This window comes from Littorina saxatilis, linkage group LG16 (assembly GCF_037325665.1).
Source record: "Littorina saxatilis isolate snail1 linkage group LG16, US_GU_Lsax_2.0, whole genome shotgun sequence".
Lineage (NCBI taxonomy): Eukaryota > Metazoa > Mollusca > Gastropoda > Littorinimorpha > Littorinidae > Littorina > Littorina saxatilis.
The window spans coordinates 7101048-7128092 of record NC_090260.1 but is presented as its reverse complement, the minus strand read 5'-3'; the positions used below and the strand labels follow the sequence as shown (position 1 = coordinate 7128092).

The 27045-nt window shown below is 45.7% G+C and overlaps 1 protein-coding gene across 3 annotated transcripts in view; it reads right to left on the bottom strand.

Annotated features, from left to right (window-relative positions):
• Positions 1–1519: 1519 nt before the first annotated feature.
• Positions 1520–27045, bottom strand: part of LOC138950282 (cysteine-rich venom protein Mr30-like) — a 97300-nt gene continuing 71774 nt past the window's right edge. The window contains exons 10-14 of one of the 3 annotated variants that reach the window (XM_070322029.1): positions 20154–20282; positions 19820–19915; positions 8845–8973; positions 6353–6448; positions 1520–2187 (exon numbers count right to left, since the gene is read on the bottom strand). In XM_070322029.1, coding sequence (XP_070178130.1) covers positions 2060–2187; positions 6353–6448; positions 8845–8973; positions 19820–19915; positions 20154–20282 — 578 coding nt within the window. In that variant the 3' untranslated portion in view covers positions 1520–2059. Of the gene's footprint in view, positions 2188–6352; positions 6449–8770; positions 8799–8844; positions 8974–19819; positions 19916–20153; positions 20283–27045 lie in introns of all 3 variants that reach the window. The other 2 variants (XM_070322031.1, XM_070322030.1) reach the window with 2 other exon arrangements.

Sequence of the window (27045 nt, the reverse complement as noted above, 5' to 3'; positions counted from 1 at the left end):
TAAACTGTTTTGCGAGTGTGTTTGCATGAACCTAAACTGGTATGGGTGTGAGGAAAACAGGACCCAAGTCTGTCACCGCCGATTGATTGCATTTTGAAAGAATATGACTGGATTATGGAAAAATACACACATGTTAAGTTCTTAGATACCTTCATCGCCAATGTGGACTTACTGCAGAGCCAGGCAAAAGAGTAGACTTGCTCGCAAATACGTGAAACAGCCGATGTTTGATAACGAAGCGAAGCCAAAGGACGCTTCTCGGTACAGTCGTCTGGTACGATGCAAGGGAGGGTACTCGTTTTTTTGTTTTGGTTTGCAATCATTGGCATTGTGATCAGTAGTGTTCGACTGTTCAAACTAGTGTTATGCACGGGTTAATAAAACTGCGGATAGAACTCTTTAGCAGCAAAGCAATTAAGAGTGTATTACAATCTACCTTGAAGCATATTTCTGATTGGATTAAGGTTGTGCCAGCTTAAACTCTAGTTTTTATCTGTGTGCTGTCCGGGTGCAAGGGAGCTACTCTTTTGTTTTGGTTTTTGTTCTTGTAAACCGATCTGCAGTAGACAGGGACACGGAGAAAACGTTCGAAACAGTATTGAGGGAACACATTTTCTTTCTGTTGTGTTGCATATTCTTTTTTGGATTATTCCTATGGTAGCGATGCTTGTCGACACACGGATAGCAAACAGAGGTTCGATCGTTCGCAAGCATCTGTGTATCTTGTAAGCTGAATGTTTGTTTTTTTCGACCTGCATTGCTTTCATAATGAAAGAAACGTTTGTTTATTGCATCCCATACATCAGATCAGTTCCGAGATTCATTTTTGCGTGCAACTGATATGGTTTTCTAAGCCGTGCGATACGATTTTGGAACTTCATACAAATGTGTCACATTGTTCGGCGCGAGGTCAAAGGTCGGGAGGAAAGTAGTTATTTGCCCAAATCGGAATCTGCACTATCATATATTTTTTGGAGTCCATGATGTATTTATTGAGCGATAAAAATACAACATATATACCCATACTGAAGTAACAGAGACAAAGAAGGGAGGTCATGGGATATAGATATATATATATATATGGCTTCTGTGTGTGTGTGTGTGTGTGTGTGTGTGTGTGTGTGTGTGTGTGTGTGTCTGTGTGTGTGAGTGTGTGTGTGTCTGTGTATGTGTGCGTGTGTGTGTGTGTGCGTGTGTGTGTGTCTGTGTGCGTGTGTGTCTGTGTGTGTGTATCTGTGTGTGTGTGTTTGTGTGTGAGTCTCTGTCTGTGTGCTTGTGTATGTGTGTGTGTGTGTGTGTGTGTGTGTGCATGTGTGTGTCTGTGTGTGTGAATGTGTGTGTGTGTCTGTGTGTGTGTGTGTCTGTGTGTGTCTGTGTGTGTGTGAGTGTGTGTGTGTGTGTGTGTGTGTCTGTGTGTGTGTGTGTGTGTGTGTGTGTGTGTTTGTGGTGCGCGTTGTTCTCTTCCCCGTCAAGGCCACGACCTGACCCCGAGGAGCTCAACAAAACGAGACAAGTCACGTGACTGCTAGAAGTGTCTTTATTTGACGTTGAACAGAAAGGCAGACAACAGTGAGACAATGAACAAGGACGACTTGACGTCACGCTCAGCACAATGAACAAGGACGACTTGACGTCACGCTCAGCACAATGAACAAGGACGACTTGACGTCACGCTCAGCACAATGAACAAGGACGACTTGACGTCACGCTCAGCACAATGAACAAGGACGATTTGACGTCACGCTCAGCACAATGAACAAGGACGACTTGACGTCACGCTCAGCACAATGAACAAGGACGACTTGACGTCACGCTCAGCACAATGAACAAGGACGACTTGACGTCACGCTCAACACAATGAACAAGGACGACTTGACGTCACGCTCAGCACAATGAACAAGGACGACTTGACGTCACGCTCAGCACAATGAACAAGGACGACTTGACGTCACGCTCAACACAATGAACAAGGACGACTTGACGTCACGCTCAGCACAATGAACAAGGACGACTTGACGTCACGCTCAACACAATGAACAAGGACGACTTGACGTCACGCTCAGCACATGCCGCAACGGACCGGGCACTGCTTGGAATACCAGTTGTTTGTTCTATTGGGGCAGGACTCGTCTGGTTTGAACGAGTAGTAGGTACACCATTCTGCGTTGTCCTTTGTCGGGCAGGTCTCTGTATCATCATCATCATCATCATCATCATCATCATCATCATCATCATCATCATCATCATCATCATCATCATCATCATCATCATCATCATCATCATCATCATCAATATGAGGCTTATATCGCGCGTATTCCGTGGGTACAGTTCTAAGCGCAGGGATTTTTTTAATTTTTAATTTTGTTTTAGTTTTATGCAATTTATATCTCGCACATATTCAAGGCGCAGGGATTTATTTATGCCCTGTGAGATGGAATTTTTTTACACAATACATCACGCATTCACATCGGCCAGCAGATCGAAGCCATTTCGGCGCATATCCTACTTTTCACGGACTATTATTCCATTCCTATTATCATCATCATCATTTTCACTGCGAAGATCGCGAGAAGCTTGATTCTGCTGTTCTCCCGCCTTCACCGGTTGCCGATAGGATGCATTGTGGTCCAGCTCTGCAGCGTTTTGAGCCTGTCACCAGCGAGTTTGTAAAAAAGGTGTGTTTAGGCGCTAGTCCGAAAACGTGCGAGCTTGACCCCATTCCGTCCTCTCTGCTGTGTGATTGTATTGATGACCTTCTTCCATACCTCACTCACGTCATCAACGACTCTCTGACTTCCGGCTCATTCCCAGATGAATTCAAACCTGCAATAGTTAGGCCCCTCATCAAAAAACCTTCACTTGACAAGAATTCCTTGAAAAACTTTAGGCCCGTTTCGAACTTGTCATTCCTTTCAAAAATCACTGAAAAAATTGTCCTTTCACAACTTCTCACTCACCCAGAGCAAAACCAGCTTCTCAACACTCATCAGTCTGCATACAGGAAAAACCATAGTACTGAGACAGCACTTCTGAAGATTGTAAACGACATCCTTCTTGGCTTTGACGAAAATCAGGTCTCCATTCTAACACTACTGGACTTGTCTAGCGCATTTGATACGATAGACCACGAAATTCTGCTCCACAGGCTTCAGCACTCCTTTGGTGTTCATGATCTGGCCCTTTCCTGGGTTCGTTCGTACCTTACTAACCGGACGCAGACCGTTTGTGTCAACGGCATCAAATCTCAACCTTCAGCTCTCCAGTACGGTGTCCCGCAAGGGTCCGTGCTTGGCCCCATACTTTTCGTTCTATATGCCTCCCCTGTGTCCGATGTTATCAGTCGCCATGCGTTGGCGCACGAGAGTTTCGCTGATGATACACAGCTTCATCAGTCTGCCCCTCTTGCTGAAGTTGACGATCTGGTATCTCGGACACAGGATTGCATTGCGGACCTCAGTGATTGGATGTCTTTGAACAAACTCCAGTTAAATAGTGACAAAACCGAAGTTATGCTGGCCTGTCCCAAGAAATTTCTCAATCACCCTTCTCTTCCTGCCTCTCTCACTGTCAACGAACTACCTATCTCTTTCTCTCCGTCTGTCCGCAGCCTTGGCGTCACTCTCGATCCAACTCTCTCTTTCCAAAAACACATCTCTAACATCTGCAAGTCCGCCTATCTAGAGCTGCGCAAGATTAGTTCAATCCGTCACTACCTCACCACTGATGCAACCAAAACGTTAGTGTGTTCTTTAGTCCTCTCAAAGATAGATTATTGCAATTCTCTTCTGGCCGGTCTCCCTAAGTACCTTTTAGATAGACTTTAAAGGATCCAAAATAACGCTGCCCGCCTGGTCTTCAAATCTTCCAAGTATGAACACGCCACACCCCTTCTTCACTCTCTACACTGGCTGCCTATCACTAAAAGGATCGAATACAAACTCTCCTCTCTTTCTTTTGCCGTCGTTTCTGGTTCTGCCCCAGAATACTTGTCAGAACTCCTCAATCTCTACACCCCCTCTCGTCAGCTTCGCTCCGCCGCCGACACTCGACTCTTCCGACTCCCCACAGTGCAAACAAAGACATGTGGCGAGAGGTCCTTCGCCTATCAAGCCCCTGTGACCTGGAATAGATTACCTCTGCCTCTCAGACACACAGATTCTCTCACTACATTCAAGACAAATCTCAAAACACACCTCTTTCAGCGCAAGTGATTTCCCCTCCAGCATCTCCCCACCCACCCCATCCTGCCCCACCTCACCCCCTACCTAGTGCCTAAAATAACGTGTATATACATTTTCTGCGCTTTGTGTCAGCACTCTCTGTGTGTGTGCAAATAGTACTGTTGACACGTTTTTATATAGAAGCCTACTGTGGTTCTTGTGCTTAGGCTGTGTATTGGATTGTCACTGTATGCCTGCATTATTAGTTGTCAGTAATAATTATATGTGCTGATTGTTCTCTTTGCCTGCGCGCGTTGGTTATGTTTGGTTATAGTATGTTTGCTTATGTTTGGTCGTTATCTTTGCCTGTGCGTGTATTGTATGTTTGGTCGTTTTCTTTGCCTGTGCATGTATAGTTTGTTGGTTATGTTTGGTCGGCTTCTTTGCCTGTGCGTGTATAGTATGCTTGGTCGATGTATGTATTGTAAAGCGCTAAGAGTAGACAATTTTCTAGAATAGCGCTATAAAAGTTTGCATTATTATTATCATCATCATCATCATCATCATCATCATCATCATCGTCATCGTCATCGTCATCGTCATTATCATCATCACTGTCGTCATCGTCATCATCGTCGTCTTCGTCATCGTCGTCATCATCATCATCATCTTCGTCATCATCATCGTCATCGTCATCATCATCATCATCGTCGTCATCATCATCATCTTCGTCATCGTCATTATCATCGTCATCATCATCATCATCGTCATCATCACCGTCATTGTCGTCGTCACCGGCATCATCATCATCATCATCATCATCATCATCATCATCATCATCATCATCATCATCATCATCATCATCATCATCATCATCATCATCATCATCATGACAATGATGACACGTGGTGACAATGATGACAATGATAACATAGGTGACAATGATGACAATAATGACAATGATGACAATGGTGACAATGATGACACGTGGTGACAATGATGACAATGATAACATAGGTGACAATGATGACAATAATGACAATGATGACAATGGTGACAATGATGACACGTGGTGACAATGATGACAATGATGACAATGGTGACAATGATGACAATGGTGACAATGATGACACGTGGTGACAATGATGACAATGGTGACAATGATGACACGTGGTGACAATGATGACAATGGTGACAATGATGACAATGATGACAATGATGACAATGATGACAATGGTGACAATGATGACACGTGGTGACAATGATGACAATGATGACACGTGGTGACAATGATGACAATGATGACACGTGGTGACAATGATGACAATGATGACAATGATGACAATGATGACAATGGTGACAATGATGACAAAGGTGACAATGATGACAAAGGTGACAATGATGACAATGGTGACAATGATGACAATGATGACACGTGGTGACAATGATGACAATGATGACAATGGTGACAATGATGACAATGGTGACAATGGTGACAATGATGACACGTGGTGACAATGATGACAATGATGACAATGATGACAATGATGACAATGATGACAATGATGACAATGATGACACGTGGTGACAATGATGACAATGATGACAATGGTGACAATGATGACAATGATGACAGTGGTGACAATGATGACAATGATGACAATGGTGACAATGATGACAATGGTGACAATGATGACAATGGTGACAATGATGACAATGGTGACAATGATGACAATGATGACAATGATGACAATGGTGACAATGATGACAATGGTGACAATGATGACAATGATGACAATGATGACACGTGGTGACAATGATGACAATGGTGACAATGATGACAATGATGACACGTGGTGACAATGATGACAATGGTGACAATGATGACAATGATGACACGTGGTGACAATGATGACAATGATGACACGTGATGACAAAGGTGACAATGATGACACATGATGACAATGATGACAATGATGACACGTGGTGACAATGATGCATCGATGACAATGATGACAATAGTGACAATGATGACACGTGGTGACAATGATGACAATGGTGAAAATGGTGACACTGATGACAATGATGACGATGGTGACAATGGAGACAATGGTGACCGTGATGACAGTGATGACGATGGTGACAATGGAGACAATGGTGACAATGATGACAATGGTGACAATGACACTGACCGCACTGCTGACCGGTGATGCCTGGTTGACACACGCACGTGCACTTGTCCGGGTTGACCGTTCCGTGGTGCTGGCACACGGTGTCTGGACAAGGCTCTGCAAGCCAAGCACACCGTTACACACACACACACACACAGACACACACACATACACACACACACGGCGTCTGGACACGGCTCTACAAACCAAGCACACAGTTACACTCACACACACACACACACACACATACACACACACACGGCGTCTGGACACGGCTCTACAAACCAAGCACACAGTCAGGAGATTGCCAAATCGTCCACGGTTGGCCAGGTACAATTCTGGTTGAATGCAAAACTGTTGGTTGTACTTTCCAGTTTTAAAGTCATATTAACACTGCAGATGCAAGAATTCAGTCCTCTGCAAAATCTACGGCATGTTCTAGAGAAACGAAAACGAGGCTCCTGTCATATCACCGCTATTTTAATTGTGTCAAGAAATATGACACTCATAATTTGTTGTGTGGTATTTACCGGGTTAGCGACATTTGTGGCGGGCTAGTGACTTCTTGAAGTTACTCGCCCGGCTGGCGAGTTAACAATTTGCGATTTGGCCATCCCTGGCCAGTCAAATTATGTCTTGGTGGGAAAGCGAGCAGTGACTCACCGGGACAGATACCACAGGGGATGGGGCAGTGACTCACCGGGACAGACAGCACAGGGGATGGGACAGTGACTTACCGTGACAGACACCACAGGGGATGGGGCAGTGACTTACCGGGACAGACACCACAGGGGATGGGGCAGTGAATCACCTGGACAGACCCCACAGGGGATGGGGCAGTGACTCACCGAGACAGACACCACAGGGGATGGGGCAGTGACTCACCGGGACAGACACCACAGGGGATGGGGCAGTGACTCACCTGGACAGACACCACAGGGGATGGGGCAGTGACTCACCGGGACAGACAGCACAGGGGATGGGACAGTGACTCACCGGGACAGACAGCACAGGGGATGGGGCAGTGACTCACCTGGACAGACAGCACAGGGGATGGGACAGTGACTCACCGGGACAGACACCACAGGGGATGGGACAGAGACTCACCGGGACAGACACCACAGGGGATGGGACAGTAACTCACCGAGACAGACACCACAGGGGATGGGGCAGTGACTCACCTGGACAGACACCACAGGGGATGGGGCAGTGACTCACCGGGACAAACACCACAGGGGAAGGGACAGTGACTCACCGGGACAAACACCACAGGGGATGGGGGAGGGACTCACCGGGACAGACAGCACAGGGGATGGGGCAGTGACTCACCGGGACAGACACCACAGGGGATGGGGCAGTGACTCACCGGGACAGACACCTCAGGGGATGGGACAGAGACTCACCGGGACAGACACCACAGGGGATGGGACAGTGACTCACCGGGACAGACACCACAGGGGATGGGGCAGTGACTCACCGGGACAGACACCACAGGGGATGGGACAGTGACTCACCGGGACAAACACCACAGGGGAAGGGACAGTGACTCACCGGGACAAACACCACAGGGGATGGGGGAGGGACTCACCGGGACAGACAGCACAGGGGATGGGGCAGTGACTCACCGGGACAGACACCACAGGGGATGGGGCAGTGACTCACCGGGACAGACACCACAGGGGATGGGGCACTGACTCACCGGGACAGACACCACAGGGGATGGGACAGTGACTCACCGGGACAGATACCACAGGGGATGGGGCAGTGACTCACCGGGACAGACACCACAGGGGATGGGGCAGTGACTCACCGGGACAGACAGCACAGGGGATGGGGGAGTGACTTACCTGGACAGACACCACAGGGGATGGGGCAGTGACTTACCTGGACAGACACCACAGGGGATGGGGCAGTGACTCACCGGGACAGATACCACAGGGGATGGGACAGTGACTCACCGGGACAGATACCACAGGGGATGGGACAGTGACTCACCGGGACAGACACCACAGGGGATGGGACAGTGACTCACCGGGACAGATACCACAGGGGATGGGACAGTGAATCACCTGGACAGACCCCACAGGGGATGGGGCAGTGAATCACCTGGACAGACCCCACAGGGGATGGGGCAGTGAATCACCTGGACAGATACCACAGGGGATGGGACAGTGAATCACCTGGACAGACCCCACAGGGGATGGGGCAGTGAATCACCTGGACAGACCCCACAGGGGATGGGGCAGTGAATCACCTGGACAGACCCCACAGGGGATGGGGCAGTGAATCACCTGGACAGACCCCACAGGGGATGGGGCAGTGACTCACCGGGACAGACAGCACAGGGGATGGGACAGTGACTCACCGGGACAGACACCGCAGGGGATGGGGCAGTGACTCACCGGGACAGACACCACAGGAGATGGGGCAGTGACTCACCGGGACAGACACCACAGCGGATGGGGCAGTGACTCACCGGGACAGACACCACAGGGGATGGGGCAGTGACTCACCGGGACAGACACCACAGCGGATGGGGCAGTGCTTGGTGTTCCAGTTGTTGGACCCGTTGGGACACTTCTCTTCCGGGATGAACGTTTTCCAGCCACACCTCCCTACACTGTCCCTTTTCGGACAGATCTCTGTAACATCATAATCATCATCATCATCATCATCATCATCATCATCATCATCATCATCATCATCATCATCATCATCATCATCATCATCATCATCATCATCGTCATCATCATCAGCAGCAGCAGCCACAGCAGCAGCAGCAGCAGCGTCATCATCATCATCATCATCAACCTCTATATCATCATCTTCTATATCATCATTCTCGACCCTCTGTCACGTTTTTATTGGTCAAATGAATGACCTAAAACGGTCAATTACTGCTAACTGACTAACCACACCACGATCCACTCTCGCAGTCACACAAAAAAGTTGGAAACAACAAAAGTATAAGTTCTAGACGTCTGTTTATACACACTAACTCTCCACCTCCCTCTTCTCGTGAAGCCAACAATGTTTTATGACCAAGTCGTAAAACATAACAATGAAGACAACTGACAAAAGCCAGCTAAAGTTTATGAAATAATAAGAACACGCTGAACCGTGTAAAGTTAGAAAACACTTAGCTGCTCTGTAAAAAGTCTTAGCCTGTACAGGCGTTAACACTCTGTTACGAGAGTATGTATTAGTTTACTGTGCCTGCGAGCACATGGCCGAGACTATGTACACGCGCATGAATATGACGTCATGAAATGTAGGTCATGATCGCGCATGCGTATGGGCTGCTCTCTCTGATCTATTGCGGAATAAACTAACTGTCATCTTGAACCTGCTGTGCCTTTTGTGTGCAAGGACTCACGAACACCAATGCCCACAACACACAGAACACGAATGCTATCGTTACATGGTGTCAGAAGAGCAGAAGAAGCGCAGCAAAGAAATGAAAGGCAAGTGACAGCAAGAATTCCGTTGCCAACGAAGTTCGAAATCAACGTGCCGAACCTGGAAGGGGCATGGAAGAAGTTTCGTCGAACATGGGACACCTACGAAACTGCGTCGAGATTGAAAACTCAAGAAGACGAGTACCGTACCGCAGTATTTACTTCATGCTTGGGGGAAGGAGCGCTAGACGTGCTCGACGGGTTCCAGTTTGAAGCGGGCCAAGAGAAGAAAATTGACAGTGTGCTGAATAAGTTCACTGACTACTGCGTTGGAGAAACGTGCGAGGCCTACGAAACTTACAAGTTCCATCAGAGGAAGCAGGAGAAGGGAGAATCCATCGACGCCTACGTTGGTGCACTACGACAACTGGCAGGTTCGTGCAACTTTGAACAATTTCGAGATCGTATGCTTCGTGATCGAATTGTCGCGGGGATTGCAGACGACGCTGTGCGTACCAAGCTTCTTCAGGAGAAGGAGTTGACGCTGAAAACGTGCATTGACTTGTGCCGGGTACATGAAGTATCTGCACAGCAGTCGAAGTCTATGGCGGCAGAGGAGATTCATCACCTGAAGACCAAGGGCAAGATGAGAAGAACGGCAGAGTCAACCTACAAGAAAGGTGGGAACGAGGACTCTCATAAAGGTAAACAGTGTTCCTATTGTGCGCGAAGTCACAAGAAAGGCAAAGAACATTGTCCAGCCTATGGTCAGCAGTGCAAGATGTGTGGAAAGAAAAATCACTTCGCGGTGATGTGCAAACTGAAAGAAAGGAAAACAGTACATGAAGTGTGCGATGAAGATGATGACTTTGATGATGATGATCTTGTTTTGCATGTGAATGGTGTTTCTATTGCAGGAAAGAAAGATGAACACTCTGATGATGTTTTGCTGGTAGATGATGATGATCAGAATAGTGATGTTGTTGTGTTTCATGTTGATGGTGATGACAAGTCAGAAAAGTCAGTGCATGCCAAAATGTTAGTTGGACAAGACAAGACAAATGTGATTGTCCAACTTGACAGTGGCGCGACAATCAACAGTTTTTCAGTTGACACATACAAGACAGTGACAGGAGACAGTAAGCTGACAGACCTACAGAAGAGTGACAAAAGACTGCTGATGTATGACAAGTCGGTAGTGAAGCCTGTAGGGAAAAGGATTCTGTCAGTCGAAAACCCCAAAAACAATAGTCACTACAAAGTCAGATTTATTGTTGTAGAGGGAAAGGTCAAGTCTATCCTGGGTTGTAGGGCAATACAACACATGGGGTTGGTCACGGTCAACAAAGAGAACATCGCAGTCATCACAGACAATCAGAAAACAGTCATGTCAGAGTTCAAGGATGTTTTTGAAGGGGAACTAGGTCGACTTGAAGGAGATTTGAATCTAGTAGTAGACAGTCCATCCAGTCAAGTTACCGTGCAGAAAATGGCCAAGTCCAGTGAAGGAGAAGGTCAAAGGAGAACTTGAGAGGCTCCAAGAGCTAGGAGTTGTTACACCGGTGAACGTACCAACAGATTGGGTCAACAGTCTGGTGGTGACTATGAAGTCCAATGGCAAGCCAAGGTTATGCTTTGACCCCAAACCGCTGAATAAAGCACTGAAGCGTAACCACTACCCGATGAAAACCATCGACGATGCGTTGGAAGACATGGTCGGAGCACGATACTTCACCCACATGGATGCTAAAAATGGGTTTTGGCATGTCGTCATGGATGAAGAGAGCTCTATGCTGACCACATTTGAAACTCCATTTGGTAAGTTTCGCTGGAAACGTATGCCGTTTGGTGTCTCAGTAAGTCCAGAAGAATTCCAACGGAGGATCGACGATGCAGTCAAAGGCCTGCCGGGTGTCTTTGCAGTCCATGATGATTTCATCATTTGGGGGAAAGGTGAAACAGATGAAACTGCGTCAGCCAACCATGATGAAAACGTGAGAAGATTTCTTCTGCGATGCAGGGAGAAAGGGGTGAAACTCAACCGCGAGAAGGTCGAGTACAAGAAGAAGGAACTGACATATCTGGGACACATCATTTCAAGAGAAGGTCTCAAAGCGGACCCAAAGAAAATTGATGCAGTCAAACAGATTCAGCCTCCAGAAGACAGAGCAGCAGTCCAGCGCCTACTAGGAATAGTGGGTTACCTGCAGAAGTTCTGCCCCAACCTGTCAGAAATCGCTACACCATTGAGAGAATTGGTGAAAAAGAAGAACAACTTCAGATGGGACAACGACGTCCATGGAAGAGCGCTCGAAGAGATCAAGAAAGTGCTGTCAGAACCACCAGTGCTACGATTCTTCGATCAAAATGCAGAAATCACACTCCAGTGTGACGCATCTGAGTTTGGACTAGGAGCTTGTCTCCTTGCAGATGGACAACCAGTCCAATACGCCTCAAGAGCATTGACAGAAACTGAGCGCAACTACGCTCAAATTGAGAAAGAAATGCTAGCGATTGTCTTCGGACTGGAACGCTTCGAGAGATACGTGTATGGACGACAAATTGAGGTCGAGACAGACCACAAACCGCTCATTCCAATACACAAGAAGAGCCTTCTATCAGCACCAAAGAGATTGCAGAGGATGCTACTGAGAACACAGAAGTATCAGTACAGTCTAGTGTACAAGAAGGGTACAGAGATGTATCTTGCAGACACACTTAGCACAGCCGTGAAAGCAGGGTCACAAGGAAGAGGAAGCACAGACAGAGAAGAAATCTTTCAGACGGAGTTTGAAAGAGAGGTCGAAAGCATCGACATGGCAGTTCACATTGCAGTGTCAGAAAGCCGGATGATAGAACTGCAATCAGCGACAAAAGAAGACCCAGATATGGCAACGCTGATGAACCTGATACAGTCGGGATGGCCAGAAGAACGCCGAAAAGTACCACTCAACCTTCAGGCATATTTTCCATTCAGGGAAGAGCTGTCCGCACAGAATGGACTCATCTTCAAGGGAGAGAGGATAGTGGTGCCAGAGAAGAAGCGGGAGAAGATCCTCCAGCTACTCCATCAAGCACATACAGGAATCCAAGGCTGTATGAGAAGAGCCAGGGAAGTGGTATACTGGCCAGGACTCAACACCGACATGGAGAACCTGGTGCGTCAGTGTGCAACGTGTCAAACGTTCCAACGAAACCAGACAAAAGAGCCAATGATCACACACCCGATTCCAGAACGACCTTGGGAAACGGTAGGATGCGACCTGATGGACTTCAACGGCAAGTCGTATGTGGTCCTGGTTGACTACTATTCAGACTTCTTTGAGATAGACAGGCTAGAAAACAAAACAGCGGAAGAAGTCATCTACAAACTCAAGTCGCATTTGGCAAGACATGGCATTCCGGAGCGCATGATCACAGACAACGGGCCACCGTTCAGTTCACAAAAGTTTCATGACTTCGCAGAAGCATGGGAATTAGAACACATTACAAGCTCACCATACTACCCACAATCAAATGGGAATTAGAACACATTACAAGCTCACCATACTACCCACAATCCAATGGGAATTAGAACACATTACAAGCTCACCATACTACCCACAATCAAATGGGAATTAGAACACATTACAAGCTCACCATACTACCCACAATCAAATGGGAATTAGAACACATTACAAGCTCACCATACTACCCACAATCCAATGGGAAAGCCGGGAACACATTACAAGCTCACCATACTACCCACAATCCAATGGGAATTAGAACACATTACAAGCTCACCATACTACCCACAATCAAATGGGAAAGCCGGGAACACATTACAAGCTCACCATACTACCCACAATCCAATGGGAATTAGAACACATTACAAGCTCACCATACTACCCACAATCCAATGGGAAAGCCGGGAACACATTACAAGCTCACCATACTACCCACAATCAAATGGGAATTAGAACACATTACAAGCTCACCATACTACCCACAATCCAATGGGAAAGCCGGGAACACATTACAAGCTCACCATACTACCCACAATCAAATGGGAAAGCCGGGAACACATTACAAGCTCACCATACTACCCACAATCCAATGGGAAAGCCGAGAACACATTACAAGCTCACCATACTACCCACAATCAAATGGGAAAGCCGAGAACACATTACAAGCTCACCATACTACCCACAATCAAATGGGAAAGCCGAGAACACATTACAAGCTCACCATACTACCCACAATCCAATGGGAAAGCCGAGAACACATTACAAGCTCACCATACTACCCACAATCAAATGGGAAAGCCGAGAACACATTACAAGCTCACCATACTACCCACAATCAAATGGGAAAGCCGAGAACACATTACAAGCTCACCATACTACCCACAATCCAATGGGAAAGCCGAGAACACATTACAAGCTCACCATACTACCCACAATCAAATGGGAAAGCCGAGAACACATTACAAGCTCACCATACTACCCACAATCAAATGGGAAAGCCGAGAACACATTACAAGCTCACCATACTACCCACAATCCAATGGGAATTAGAACACATTACAAGCTCACCATACTACCCACAATCAAATGGGAAAGCCGGGAACACATTACAAGCTCACCATACTACCCACAATCAAATGGGAAAGCCGAGAACACATTACAAGCTCACCATACTACCCACAATCAAATGGGAAAGCCGAGAACACATTACAAGCTCACCATACTACCCACAATCCAATGGGAATTAGAACACATTACAAGCTCACCATACTACCCACAATCCAATGGGAAAGCCGGGAACACATTACAAGCTCACCATACTACCCACAATCCAATGGGAATTAGAACACATTACAAGCTCACCATACTACCCACAATCAAATGGGAAAGCCGAGAACACATTACAAGCTCACCATACTACCCACAATCCAATGGGAATTAGAACACATTACAAGCTCACCATACTACCCACAATCAAATGGGAAAGCCGAGAACACATTACAAGCTCACCATACTACCCACAATCCAATGGGAATTAGAACACATTACAAGCTCACCATACTACCCACAATCAAATGGGAAAGCCGGGAACACATTACAAGCTCACCATACTACCCACAATCAAATGGGAAAGCCGAGAACACATTACAAGCTCACCATACTACCCACAATCCAATGGGAAAGCCGGGAACACATTACAAGCTCACCATACTACCCACAATCCAATGGGAAAGCCGGGAACACATTACAAGCTCACCATACTACCCACAATCCAATGGGAAAGCCGGGAACACATTACAAGCTCACCATACTACCCACAATCAAATGGGAAAGCCGAGAACACATTACAAGCTCACCATACTACCCACAATCAAATGGGAAAGCCGAGAACACATTACAAGCTCACCATACTACCCACAATCAAATGGGAAAGCCGGGAACACATTACAAGCTCACCATACTACCCACAATCCAATGGGAAAGCCGGGAACACATTACAAGCTCACCATACTACCCACAATCAAATGGGAAAGCCGGGAACACATTACAAGCTCACCATACTACCCACAATCAAATGGGAAAGCCGGGAACACATTACAAGCTCACCATACTACCCACAATCCAATGGGAAAGCCGGGAACACATTACAAGCTCACCATACTACCCACAATCAAATGGGAAAGCCGAGAACACATTACAAGCTCACCATACTACCCACAATCCAATAGGAAAGCCGGGAACACATTACAAGCTCACCATACTACCCACAATCCAATGGGAAAGCCGAGAACACATTACAAGCTCACCATACTACCCACAATCAAATGGGAAAGCCGAGAACACATTACAAGCTCACCATACTACCCACAATCCAATGGGAAAGCCGGGAACACATTACAAGCTCACCATACTACCCACAATCCAATGGGAAAGCCGGGAACACATTACAAGCTCACCATACTACCCACAATCAAATGGGAAAGCCGGGAACACATTACAAGCTCACCATACTACCCACAATCCAATGGGAATTAGAACACATTACAAGCTCACCATACTACCCACAATCAAATGGGAAAGCCGGGAACACATTACAAGCTCACCATACTACCCACAATCAAATGGGAATTAGAACACATTACAAGCTCACCATACTACCCACAATCAAATGGGAATTAGAACACATTACAAGCTCACCATACTACCCACAATCCAATGGGAAAGCCGAGAACGCAGTCAAGCAAGCAAAAACACTGATGAAGAAAACACTAGAGAGCAAGTCAGACCCATATTTAGCTTTGCTAGAGCTCAGGAACACTCCATCAGAAACCATGGAAACGTCTCCTAACCAAAGATTGTTCAGTCGCAGAACTAGAACGAGAGTTCCAACAGCAAGAACATTGCTTAAACCACAAACATGTCGTGAGGTTCAGAAAAAACTCATCAACCGCAAAGAAAAACAAGCAAAGTACTACAACAGAGGTACAGCTGAATTAGAAACAATCAAGCCTGGACAAACAGTCAGAGTCAAACTAGGCCAACAGTGGGTGAAAGCAAAGGTCGAACATCAAGTTGATGTTAGGTCATATAAACTTCGCACAGAAGATGGTCGTGAATACAGGCACAACAGAAGGCAACTCCGACCCACATGCGAATCAGTGAACACACCTGCTGAAAAAACAAACGCAAAACTCCAGGAAAATGACAGATTGAGACGCATGAATGACATGTCACTAGAGAGTCACAAAAACTCAGAAGTCAAAAGCAATGTTTCGCAGAACAAAACAACAGAACCACAGGAAGAAATTCAAAAAGAAACAACAGAAAAAACGGGTCAGAAAGAAACAAATAAAAAAGAACAGGCCAAAGAAAAAATCACAGAAGAGCAACAAATAAAAGAGAACACAGCACAGTCACACAAGCAACAAACACAACCTACCTGTTCATCGAGAGGCAGAACCCTCAAAACTCCAGCATACCTGAAAGACTACTGCAATTAGCTGAGACTCAGTGACAGAAGACATGTCCAACTGTGTTATGTTGACTGTTTTATTTTGTAGTATGTTTATGTTGTTTTCTGGACATAATATGGACTAAGAAGAGGCCACAAAGGCAAATACAAGTGACCGGTTGTTTTTGTTGTATTTGAGTTTGTGACAAGTTAGAAAATGACATTGTATTAATGATAACAAGTTTCGAAACAAGTGCTAAAGTGAAACAGTAATGCATTTGTACTAACTCTACGGATAATGGTGTTCATGCAGAGTATTCTTAATTGAAAGGTTGAATTTGCTGAGTTATCTTCTTTTCATTTTCTTTAGAGAAAAGGGGATGTTACGAGAGTATGTATTAGTTTACTGTGCCTGCGAGCACATGGCCGAGACTATGTACACGCGCATGAATATGACGTCATGAAATGTAGGTCATGATCGCGCATGCGTATGGGCTGCTCTCTCTTGATCTATGGCGGAATAAACTAACTGTCATCTTGAACCTGCTGTGCCTTTTGTGTGCTTTACGCAAGGACTCACGAACACCAATGCCCACAACACACAGAACACGAATGCTATCGTTACACACTCCACGTTGTCACAACTCAAAGTTCGTCATAAAGGGTTAGAAAGATGACAAGGTGGGGGGCGTTTTCGCATGGGTGCACTCAACTCTCGGTGTAGCCAGGGTCCATTCGATGAAACGCAGGTGAAAGTTGGAGCAACACCAGTAACAGCCGTAGAACAGCAACCGTACAGCAAAGGACAGCAACAGTGTAGCCCGTCTTCAACAGCAAACAGGTAGCAGCCAGGTAGCAAACGTCCAGCAAACGTACAGCAACAACCAGCAACAAGCGGCGTCAACCAGCAACAAGCTGAAACAAGAGCAATTGGTGCAGTGACCATGCCAACAATCCCCCTTTTACCACCTTTAAACATAATCTAACTTCCCCCTTCAGCGAGCACGTGGTACCTGCAAGGATAGACTTTTAATAACAACTCAAGACATTTTCTCCGCCTCTCCATATCTGCAAAAACCATATACAGATTACAATTTAGCGTTATAATGAGCAAGTTATACGCTATCATGGAGAAACAAAACAGAGTTTACATTTCACAGCCATAGGCCGGTCACCAGCGTAAAGTAACGGCTAATTACCTCAACAGCTCGTGGAACGCAGCTCTCCCAAGCAAACCGCTTGAATATTTGGCTCCCGCTCGTCAGCGAAAATATGTAGCCAAATCCCTCTGTCCTGAGCCTTCTGTGTATGGAACTAACATCAGAAGCCCGTTGGTAGACCTAAACCAGTCTTTCAACGCGTTGGAATCCTCCAAATCTTAGTTGACAGAGCAATACCCCAGACCTCTCGTCTGCCCAGCTTGTAGAAAAGAAATAAAGACCATGTGATCTCCCTGATCAATCGGCAGTCGCTTCCCCAAGCCAAGCGATCTTCCTGACCAATCACTGGTCGCCTACCAAACGCAGGTATAGCATGCCCGGAACACGTGTTTTTAACCGTGAGCGAAGAATCACCCCATATGAGCCCGCACGGTGTCCACGTGAATTTCGTGAAGGTTTAGCAGAACCTTTTCGCAATGCGGCTGCCAGCAACAGGCGCATTACGTTGCAATTTGAGAAAGGCGCCCAACAAAGAGTTTCTTTCTCAAACGTGTCACTGAAATCGTGACACCCCCGTAAAAGCAATCTTTGTTGTGCCTAATAACCAAGTGCAGGAACTTTAATGGCAGACAAAGCACAAGATGAAATGACACGGGAATGAATGCTTCAGTTGGTGTACTAAACTGGGTGCAATGTGTTTTGGATGGGTGTCATAAAGTGGTTTGCATGTGAAATAAATGTACGTGTTCTGCCCTATTGCACTGTCTCTACCCTTTTCACACCAAACACTTCAAAAACAGAATTTGGGAGGATGCAGGCTTATTATTTCCTCAACCAAAAACATAACATACTTCTTCACTTCAAACACATCAATACAAATCAACTTTTCGACACACAGTTCACACAACCTCTCAGCTTTCACTCAATGCATGTAAATACATATTATAAAATTACTTTCTCAAATATAGATTAACGCACAAAAGAAGGCACCGACAGACACTCACGAGTTCGAATCACGGCTCACTGCATGTCGCCAGTTCACTTCCTTGTATCGCAGAATAATGAATTCCCAAAACTCTCATTGTAGGTGCCAACACACACCTTCCACCGTTGGTGCCAACACACCCCTTTCACGTTTCTCCCCGAGAAACCCTTCCGCCATTAGCGTAAGCAACCGTCGTCAGCCACGACCGGTAACGATGAAGACTCCCCTCGTCTAGTCATCTGCGCCGATGTAGTCCACCATCGTCCCGCGCTTCTCCCGTGTAAGGACCCTCCCTAGTACACGCCATGGAAACTCCTCATGGAAACTCCTAAAGAATTTAACCAAGTCTTAATACAACATTCTCTAAAACCATCTCTTCTGCCAAACGTTCATGTACCACTCATACATTCTCGTTCATTCTACGTTCACATTCCGTCCACATTCAATATCCAACTAACACTTAATCTATGAATAACCCTCCCCCTACAAAGCATGACCGTCTTAAACATAACATAAATGCGTAGCAATTATGTTCAAGAAATTCCCCATGAAAAACCGTGATACAATTACATCAAGAATTCTCTCAAAGCTTCACACTAAGATTTGGTGCACTTTGTATACACTAACCTTTACACTCCAGCTATGTATTCCAACGTCAATAATATACAACATAGTATATCATTTACCTTAAGAGACCCGTCTCTTGAAAGAGTACTTGTTCCCAGAACAAGTCTGACACGCGCCGACAACCTTCCCGGTTGAAAATCTCAAACGCTGTGTCGTTATTTACCCCAGACCAGCTACAAGTCTCAAAACACAGCTCATCTCAAGCTATGGTTTTCTCGTGCAACGCAACAAACCCGAGATAACGCCTCACCGGTCAGCTGCGCATCGCCCTTCGCTATTTAGGGAGGTTAAAAACACGACGTGGTTTCACCTCACAAATATGCTACTCACATCTTTGTGACAATGGGTTTAACAGACTTACCGCACCGGTCGCCTTTGAAGCTCGGGTTGCAGGTGCATTTACAGGTCTCCGGGTCCACCTTGCCTTGGTGCTCGCACACTGTGTCTGGACACGGGTCTGGAATGAAACACCTGGCTTGATATCAAACACACCTGTATCATGTAGCAACACACACGTGTGGAATAAAACACCTGACTTGACATCACACACACACACTCACACACACACACAACACACACACACTCACACACACACACACACACACACACACACACACATAACATACCCCACGACCCTCGTCTCGATCCCCCGTCCATGTTAAAACATTGAGTCCAGTAACAAGATGGGAACTAACCGGGGCAGACACCACAGCGCAGAGGGCACTGTCTCGAGTACCAGTTGTCGGTTCCGTTGGGGCACTTGACCTCTGGGTGGAACGTTTGGTAGTCACACCAGTGCACCGCGTCCTTTCTGGGGCACGTCTCTGCATCATCATCATCATCATCATCATCATCATCATCATCATCATCATCATCATCATCATCATCATCATCATCATCATCATCATCATCATCATCATCATCATCATCATCATCATCACCACCACCATCTCCACCACCACCATCATCGTCGTGATCATCATCATCATCCATCATCATCCATCATCCATCATCCATCATCATCATCATCATCATCATCATCATCATCATCATCATCATCATCATCATCATCATCATCATCATCATCATCATCATCATCATCATCATCATCATCATCATCATCATCATCATCATCATCGGTCTGGATAGCCAGCACAACACGTGACACACATTTGGGAGACTCATATGATCATTACAAAGCTCGACCTTGAAGGATCGCGTGAACGAATTTTTGTTTGAATACGCTGACATACACCTTACTCCCCTTAGATGACTTTGATCAGAGCAAATGAACTGACTACATATGTATTATTTCATGACTTTGATCAGAGCAAATGAACTGACTACATATGTTTTATTTCATGACTTTGATCAGTGCAAATGAACTGACTACATATGTTTTATTTCATGACTTTGATCAGAGCAAATGAACTGACTACATATGTTTTATTTCATGACTTTGATCAGAGCAAATGAACTGACTACATATGTTTTATTTCATGACTTTGATCAGTGCAAATGAACTGACTACATATGTTTTATTTCATGACTTTGATCAGTGCAAATGAACTGACTACATATGTTTTATTTCATGACTTTGATCAGAGCAAATGAACTGACTACATATGTTTTATTTCATGACTTTGATCAGTGAAAATGAACTGACTACAGACGTTTTATTTCATGACTTTGATCAGAGCAAATGAACTGACTACAGACGTTTTATTTCATGACTTCGATCAGAGCAAATAAACTGACTACATATGCTTTATTTCATGACTTTGATCAGAGCAAATGAACTGACTACATATGTTTTATTTCATGACTTTGATCAGTGCAAATGAACTGACTACAGACGTTTTATTTCATGACTTTGATCAGAGCAAATGAACTGACTACAGACGTTTTATTTCATGACTTTGATCAGAGCAAATGAACTGACTACATATGCTTTATTTCATGACTTTGATCAGAGCAAATGAACTGACTACATATGCTTTATTTCATGACTTTGATCAGTGCAAATGAACTGACTACATATGTTTTATTTCATGACTTTGATCAGAGCAAATGAACTGACTACATATGCTTTATTTCATGACTTTGATCAGAGCAAATGAACTGACTACATATGCTTTATTTCATGACTTTGATCAGTGCAAATGAACTGACTACATATGTTTTATTTCATGACTTTGATCAGAGCAAATGAACTGACTACATATGTTTTATTTCATGATTTTGATCAGAGCAAATGAACTGACTACATATGTTTTATTTCATGACTTTGATCAGTGCAAATGAACTGACTACATATGTTTTATTTCATGACTTTGATCAGAGCAAATGAACTGACTACATATGTTTTATTTCATGACTTTGATCAGTGCAAATGAACTGACTACATATGTTTTATTTCATGACTTTGATCAGAGCAAATGAACTGACTACATATGCTTTATTTCATGACTTTGATCAGAGCAAATGAACTGACTACATATGTTTTATTTCATGACTTTGATCAGAGCAAATGAACTGACTACATATGTTTTATTTCATGACTTTGATCAGTGCAAATGAACTGACTACATATGTTTTATTTCATGACTTTGATCAGAGCAAATGAACTGACTACAGACGTTTTATTTCATGACTTTGATCAGAGCAAATGAACGGACTACATATGTTTTATTTCATGACTTTGATCAGAGCAAATGAACTGACTACATATGTTTTATTTCATGACTTTGATCAGAGCAAATGAACTGACTACATATGTTTTATTTCATGACTTTGATCAGTGCAAATGAACTGACTACATATGTTTTATTTCATGACTTTGATCAGAGCAAATGAACTGACTACAGACGTTTTATTTCATGACTTTGATCAGAGCAAATGAACGGACTACATATGTTTTATTTCATGACTTTGATCAGAGCAAATGAACTGACTACATATGTTTTATTTCATGACTTTGATCAGAGCAAATAAACTGACTACATATGTTTTATTTCATGATTTTGATCAGAGCAAATGAACTGACTACATATGTTTTATTTCATGACTTTGATCAGTGCAAATGAACTGACTACATATGTTTTATTTCATGACTTTGATCAGAGCAAATGAACTGACTACATATGTTTTATTTCATGACTTTGATCAGTGCAAATGAACTGACTACATATGTTTTATTTCATGACTTTGATCAGTGCAAATGAACTGACTACATATGTTTTATTTCATGACTTTGATCAGGGCAAATGAACTGACTACATATGTTTTATTTCATGACTTTGATCAGAGCAAATGAACTGACTACATATGTTTTATTTCATGACTTTGATCAGTGCAAATGAACTGACTACAGATATTTTATTCCATGACTTTGATCAGTGCAAATGAACTGACTACAAATGTTTTATTTCATGACTTTGGTCAGTGTTGTGATTTCTCTGTGGGCTACACACGCGCTTCTAATGGCGATTAAACTCCAGCAGATGTCGAGACATCAGTTTCAGTTCATGTGAGATAATGTGCATTTGGGCGCTTACAATGGAGTTTACATTATTCCCCCCTCTGCTTCTTTACCTCTGTAAATGTCGTGTTTTTCCTTTCGCCACTCTCAGTCGCAAAGGAGACACGAGTAGTGTAGGTTCTGTAGATTTATTAACAGCTGGAACAACGGTGACAATATCTCTCAGCACAGTGTAAGAAAGAACAAGTGCAAGACTGGTAAAGAGCAACAATATGTGTGCGCAGCCCTACTTATATAGGTAATGGACATACCAGAATATTTGGGAAACATTGACACTAATCTGGTTAGATCTACCCAGTTCCGTCTGTCCCATGAGCGTCTACGCTTACGTCATGAGTGACTACGCACTACATCAAAGTAAGTTCCATAATGTTCTTTATCCTTCCATTCGATTCCAGTGGTATCTAGCGATCTCCACAACACCTCCCCACCTAAACTGATGCTACTCCTCAAGCATCAACAGCAAAGTCTCTCTGTGGGTTTGCGTGTTCTCTTTGACCGTCTTGGGTTGTCTGGTCCATACTCTGGAACGGATGGAGTACCTTTGGGTTTGGTCTGTCTCCGAGTTTGTGGCACAGTTTCCAAGATCTCCATGGGGTGATCTGTTACAAGTTCAGAAACAGTGTCCACTTCCTCACCAGGTTCATTGTCTTCCTCAGTGGTGTAGCGTGGCTGTAGCTGTTTCCAGTGTCGTCTCCATACTGGACCATGAGGAATGACCATAACGTTGAAGCAGCGAGTACCCAGAGACTTCTTGATGACTGCTGGTACCCATCGGGGTTGTTTGTCTCGGCGAGGTCCATGGTACAGAGCATACACAGGATCTCCGGCCTTGTACTGTCTGGTTACCTTGACGACAGCTTTCAAGTCTGGAGTCATCTGAGACTTGGATGCCTCCTTGGATTGCTTGCCCTGAGCGATGTGGGCTGGCGAGGGCAGCAGAGTGTCGATCCTTGTCCGTAACTGCCTGGAATTCGGAGAGAAACCACAGGATGTCGGCGTTCTCCGGTACTGCATCAAGAACTCTTGAAGAGCACGCTTCGGTGGCAAAGAAGATTTTCTCAGTGCTTGTTTGAATGTCTGCACCAAACGTTCGGCGGCTCCATTGGTAGCAGGATGATATGGTGCCCCTGTCAGGTGCGTGATCCCCCGTTCCTTGCACCAGCTCTGAAATTCTTCAGAAGTGAAGGTCAGCGCGTTGTCAGTGACCAGCGTGTGAGGCAATCCAAAATGAGCAAAATCTTCTTCCAGCAGGTCTAGAGTGGCTCTAGAGGACGTGGATGACGTAGGATGAATGCATGGATACTTAGAGTAAGCATCCGTGATCACCAGCCAGTCTCTACCCATGAAGTTGATTGCATGGTCCAGGTGTAAGCGGCTCCACGGCTTTTCTGGTAGCATCCATGGGGCCAGGTAGCTCAGTTGGTAGAGCACTGGACTTGTGATCGAAAGGTCGCAGGTTCGAATTCGGGCCGGGGCGGACACGGGTCAACTTTATGTGCAGACCCAGAGACGGAAGCCATGTTCCACCCCCGTGTCATCACAATGGCACGTAAAAGACCTTGGTCATTCTGCCATAAGTGCAGGTGGCTGAATACACCTAAACACGCAGACACCTGGGTAGCGCGACTCCGTTGCTGCTAGCTTTCCACTGGGAGGAAGCGACCCGAATTTCCCAGCGATGGGACAATAAAGTAACGACAATGAAAGAAAAAAAATGAACTGGAGGCTTGGATGGCTTGTTCTGATGTTCACCGCACGAGTCACATCGTCGAGTAGCCATCTCAATAGCAGCATCGATACCGGGCCAGTAAACAGCAGTTCTTGCCAACTGTTTCATGCGTTCCATGCCGAAGTGTCCGAGATGCAGCAGATCAAGGATCTTGGACTGCAGGCTCTGTGGAATCACCACTCTCGATCCATGGACGAGGCATCCGTGGCAGATACTGAGAGAGTCCGACAACTTCCGGAAATTGTTGACATTTTCATTGATCTCAGCGTTCTTTGGTGGCCAGCCTTCACGGACGTAGCGCATCACAGTAGATATCACTGGATCTTTTCCTGACTCTTGACGGAGGATATTGGCATCCACAGGCTGGACTTGAAGACTGAGAACCTTGATGGCACACACCATGTCCATGTCTTCACCACTTTCCTCCCTGTCGAAGTCGATGTCATCTCCGTATGGCAAGCAACTAAGGGCATCTGCATTGCCATGATCCGCTGTTTTCCGGTACTCGATGGTGTAGTTGAACTGGTTCAGCCACAGGGCCCACCGAGCTAGTCTGTTAGCTGCGAGCAGTGGAGTCCCTTTCTTCGGTCCGAACAGTGATGTCAGCAGCTTATGATCTGTCACCAGTATGAACTGACGTCTGTAGAGATACTGGTAGAACTTCCGCAAGCCAAAGATGATGGCCAGGGCTTCCTTGTGGATTTGGCTGCAGTTCCTTTCTGCAGCCGTGAGAGTCTTGGACACGTTGGCGATTGGGCGCTCGCTTCCATCTGGATAGCGATGAAACAGGACTGCTCCAATTCCAACGTTGGACGCGTCACAAGCTAGTCCCAAAGTCTTGTTTGGATCGAAGTGTACCAGAACTTGATCCGAGGAAAGCACATTTTTCAACTGTTCAAATGCTGCCTGTTCCTCATCTCCCCACTTCCAGGGGTTCGCCTTCTTCGTAAGGCGGTAGAGCGGCTCTGCCATGCTGGCCAGGTAAGGGATGAACTTCCCGTAAAACTGAACTGAGCCCAAGAAAGACTTCAAGCTTGAGACGTCCGTAGGGGCAGGCATTTTCAAAACTGCCTCGACCTTCGATCCTTTGGAGATCCCTTCGGCCGATAAGGTATGTCCAAGGTATTCCACACTGGCTTGTGCGAACTTGCACTTTTCACGACGACATCTGAGTCCTTTGTCGTTCAGACGAGTGAGCAAACGTTCCAGGTTGCTCAGGTGGTCGTTGGTGTCCTTCCCGCTGATGAGTATATCATCTTGGAAGACGGCAACACCAGGTAGATCACAGGTCAGGTTTTCCATGATCTCTTGAAAGTAACCAGGTGCTGACTTTATCCCGAAAGGAAGTCGTTGCTGCAGGAGTACCCCACGGTGAGTGCTGAGGGCTAGCCTGCGTTGACTCTCTGGTGCCAGCTTGATCTGGTTGTAGGCATCAGCAAGATCGATCTTGGTGTATCCGAATCCACCTCCTAGCTTCTGCATCAGTTCCTCTGGGAGTGGCATTGGATGACGGTGATCTTCAAGCTGATCATTGATGCCCACTGAGTAGTCACCACAGATCCGTAGCTTGGGCTTCAGGGTGCCCGAGGTTTGTGCCTTACGAATTGGTACCACTGGCGTTCCGTATTCGTTGAACTGGACTGGCTTCCAGACTCCTTTGGCGATGCCTTCTTCGTAGCCTTTGGCGAAGTCATCACGAAGAGCGAAAGGTACCGGACGTGCCTTGTGAAAAACCGGCTTCGCATCAGACTTGAACTTCACGTCCAGTTCGAAGTCCTTGAGACATCCCAATTCTTGTTTGAAGAGATTTGGGAATTTATCAGACAGTCTGTGACAATCTCGTTGCAGGGCAGCATAAGGCGCGTTGGAGGTCGCTGGATGCGTAGGTTTTGCACCCTCACTCTTTGCGTGACTCTCTATGCTCCTCAGTCCTAGAGCATTGTCCACAGAAATTCCCAGAGTCTGGATTGCGTTGCGTCCTAGCAGATTCAGATGAGGGATCTTGGTGACGATGTACGGAATTGAGCTTTGCTTACCAGTCACTGGATCCTTGGTTTGGCCCATGAAAGTTCCCAGCACGGGCAGGTCGTGCTTGCTGGCAGACTCGTAACGATGTGTGACGTCATCCAGCTTCGGTTTTCCTAGTTGTCTCCAGACCGGAAGAGAAACAAAATTATCCGTAGTTGCGGTGTCCAGTTCCATGGTGAACTGTCGGTCCTGGATTGTTATGGGTACATCCAACCAAGGAGTATCTTGGGGAACTTCACCGAGGATCGCTTTGACAAGCTCTGCTTTCGTGACTCTCTTCACGGAA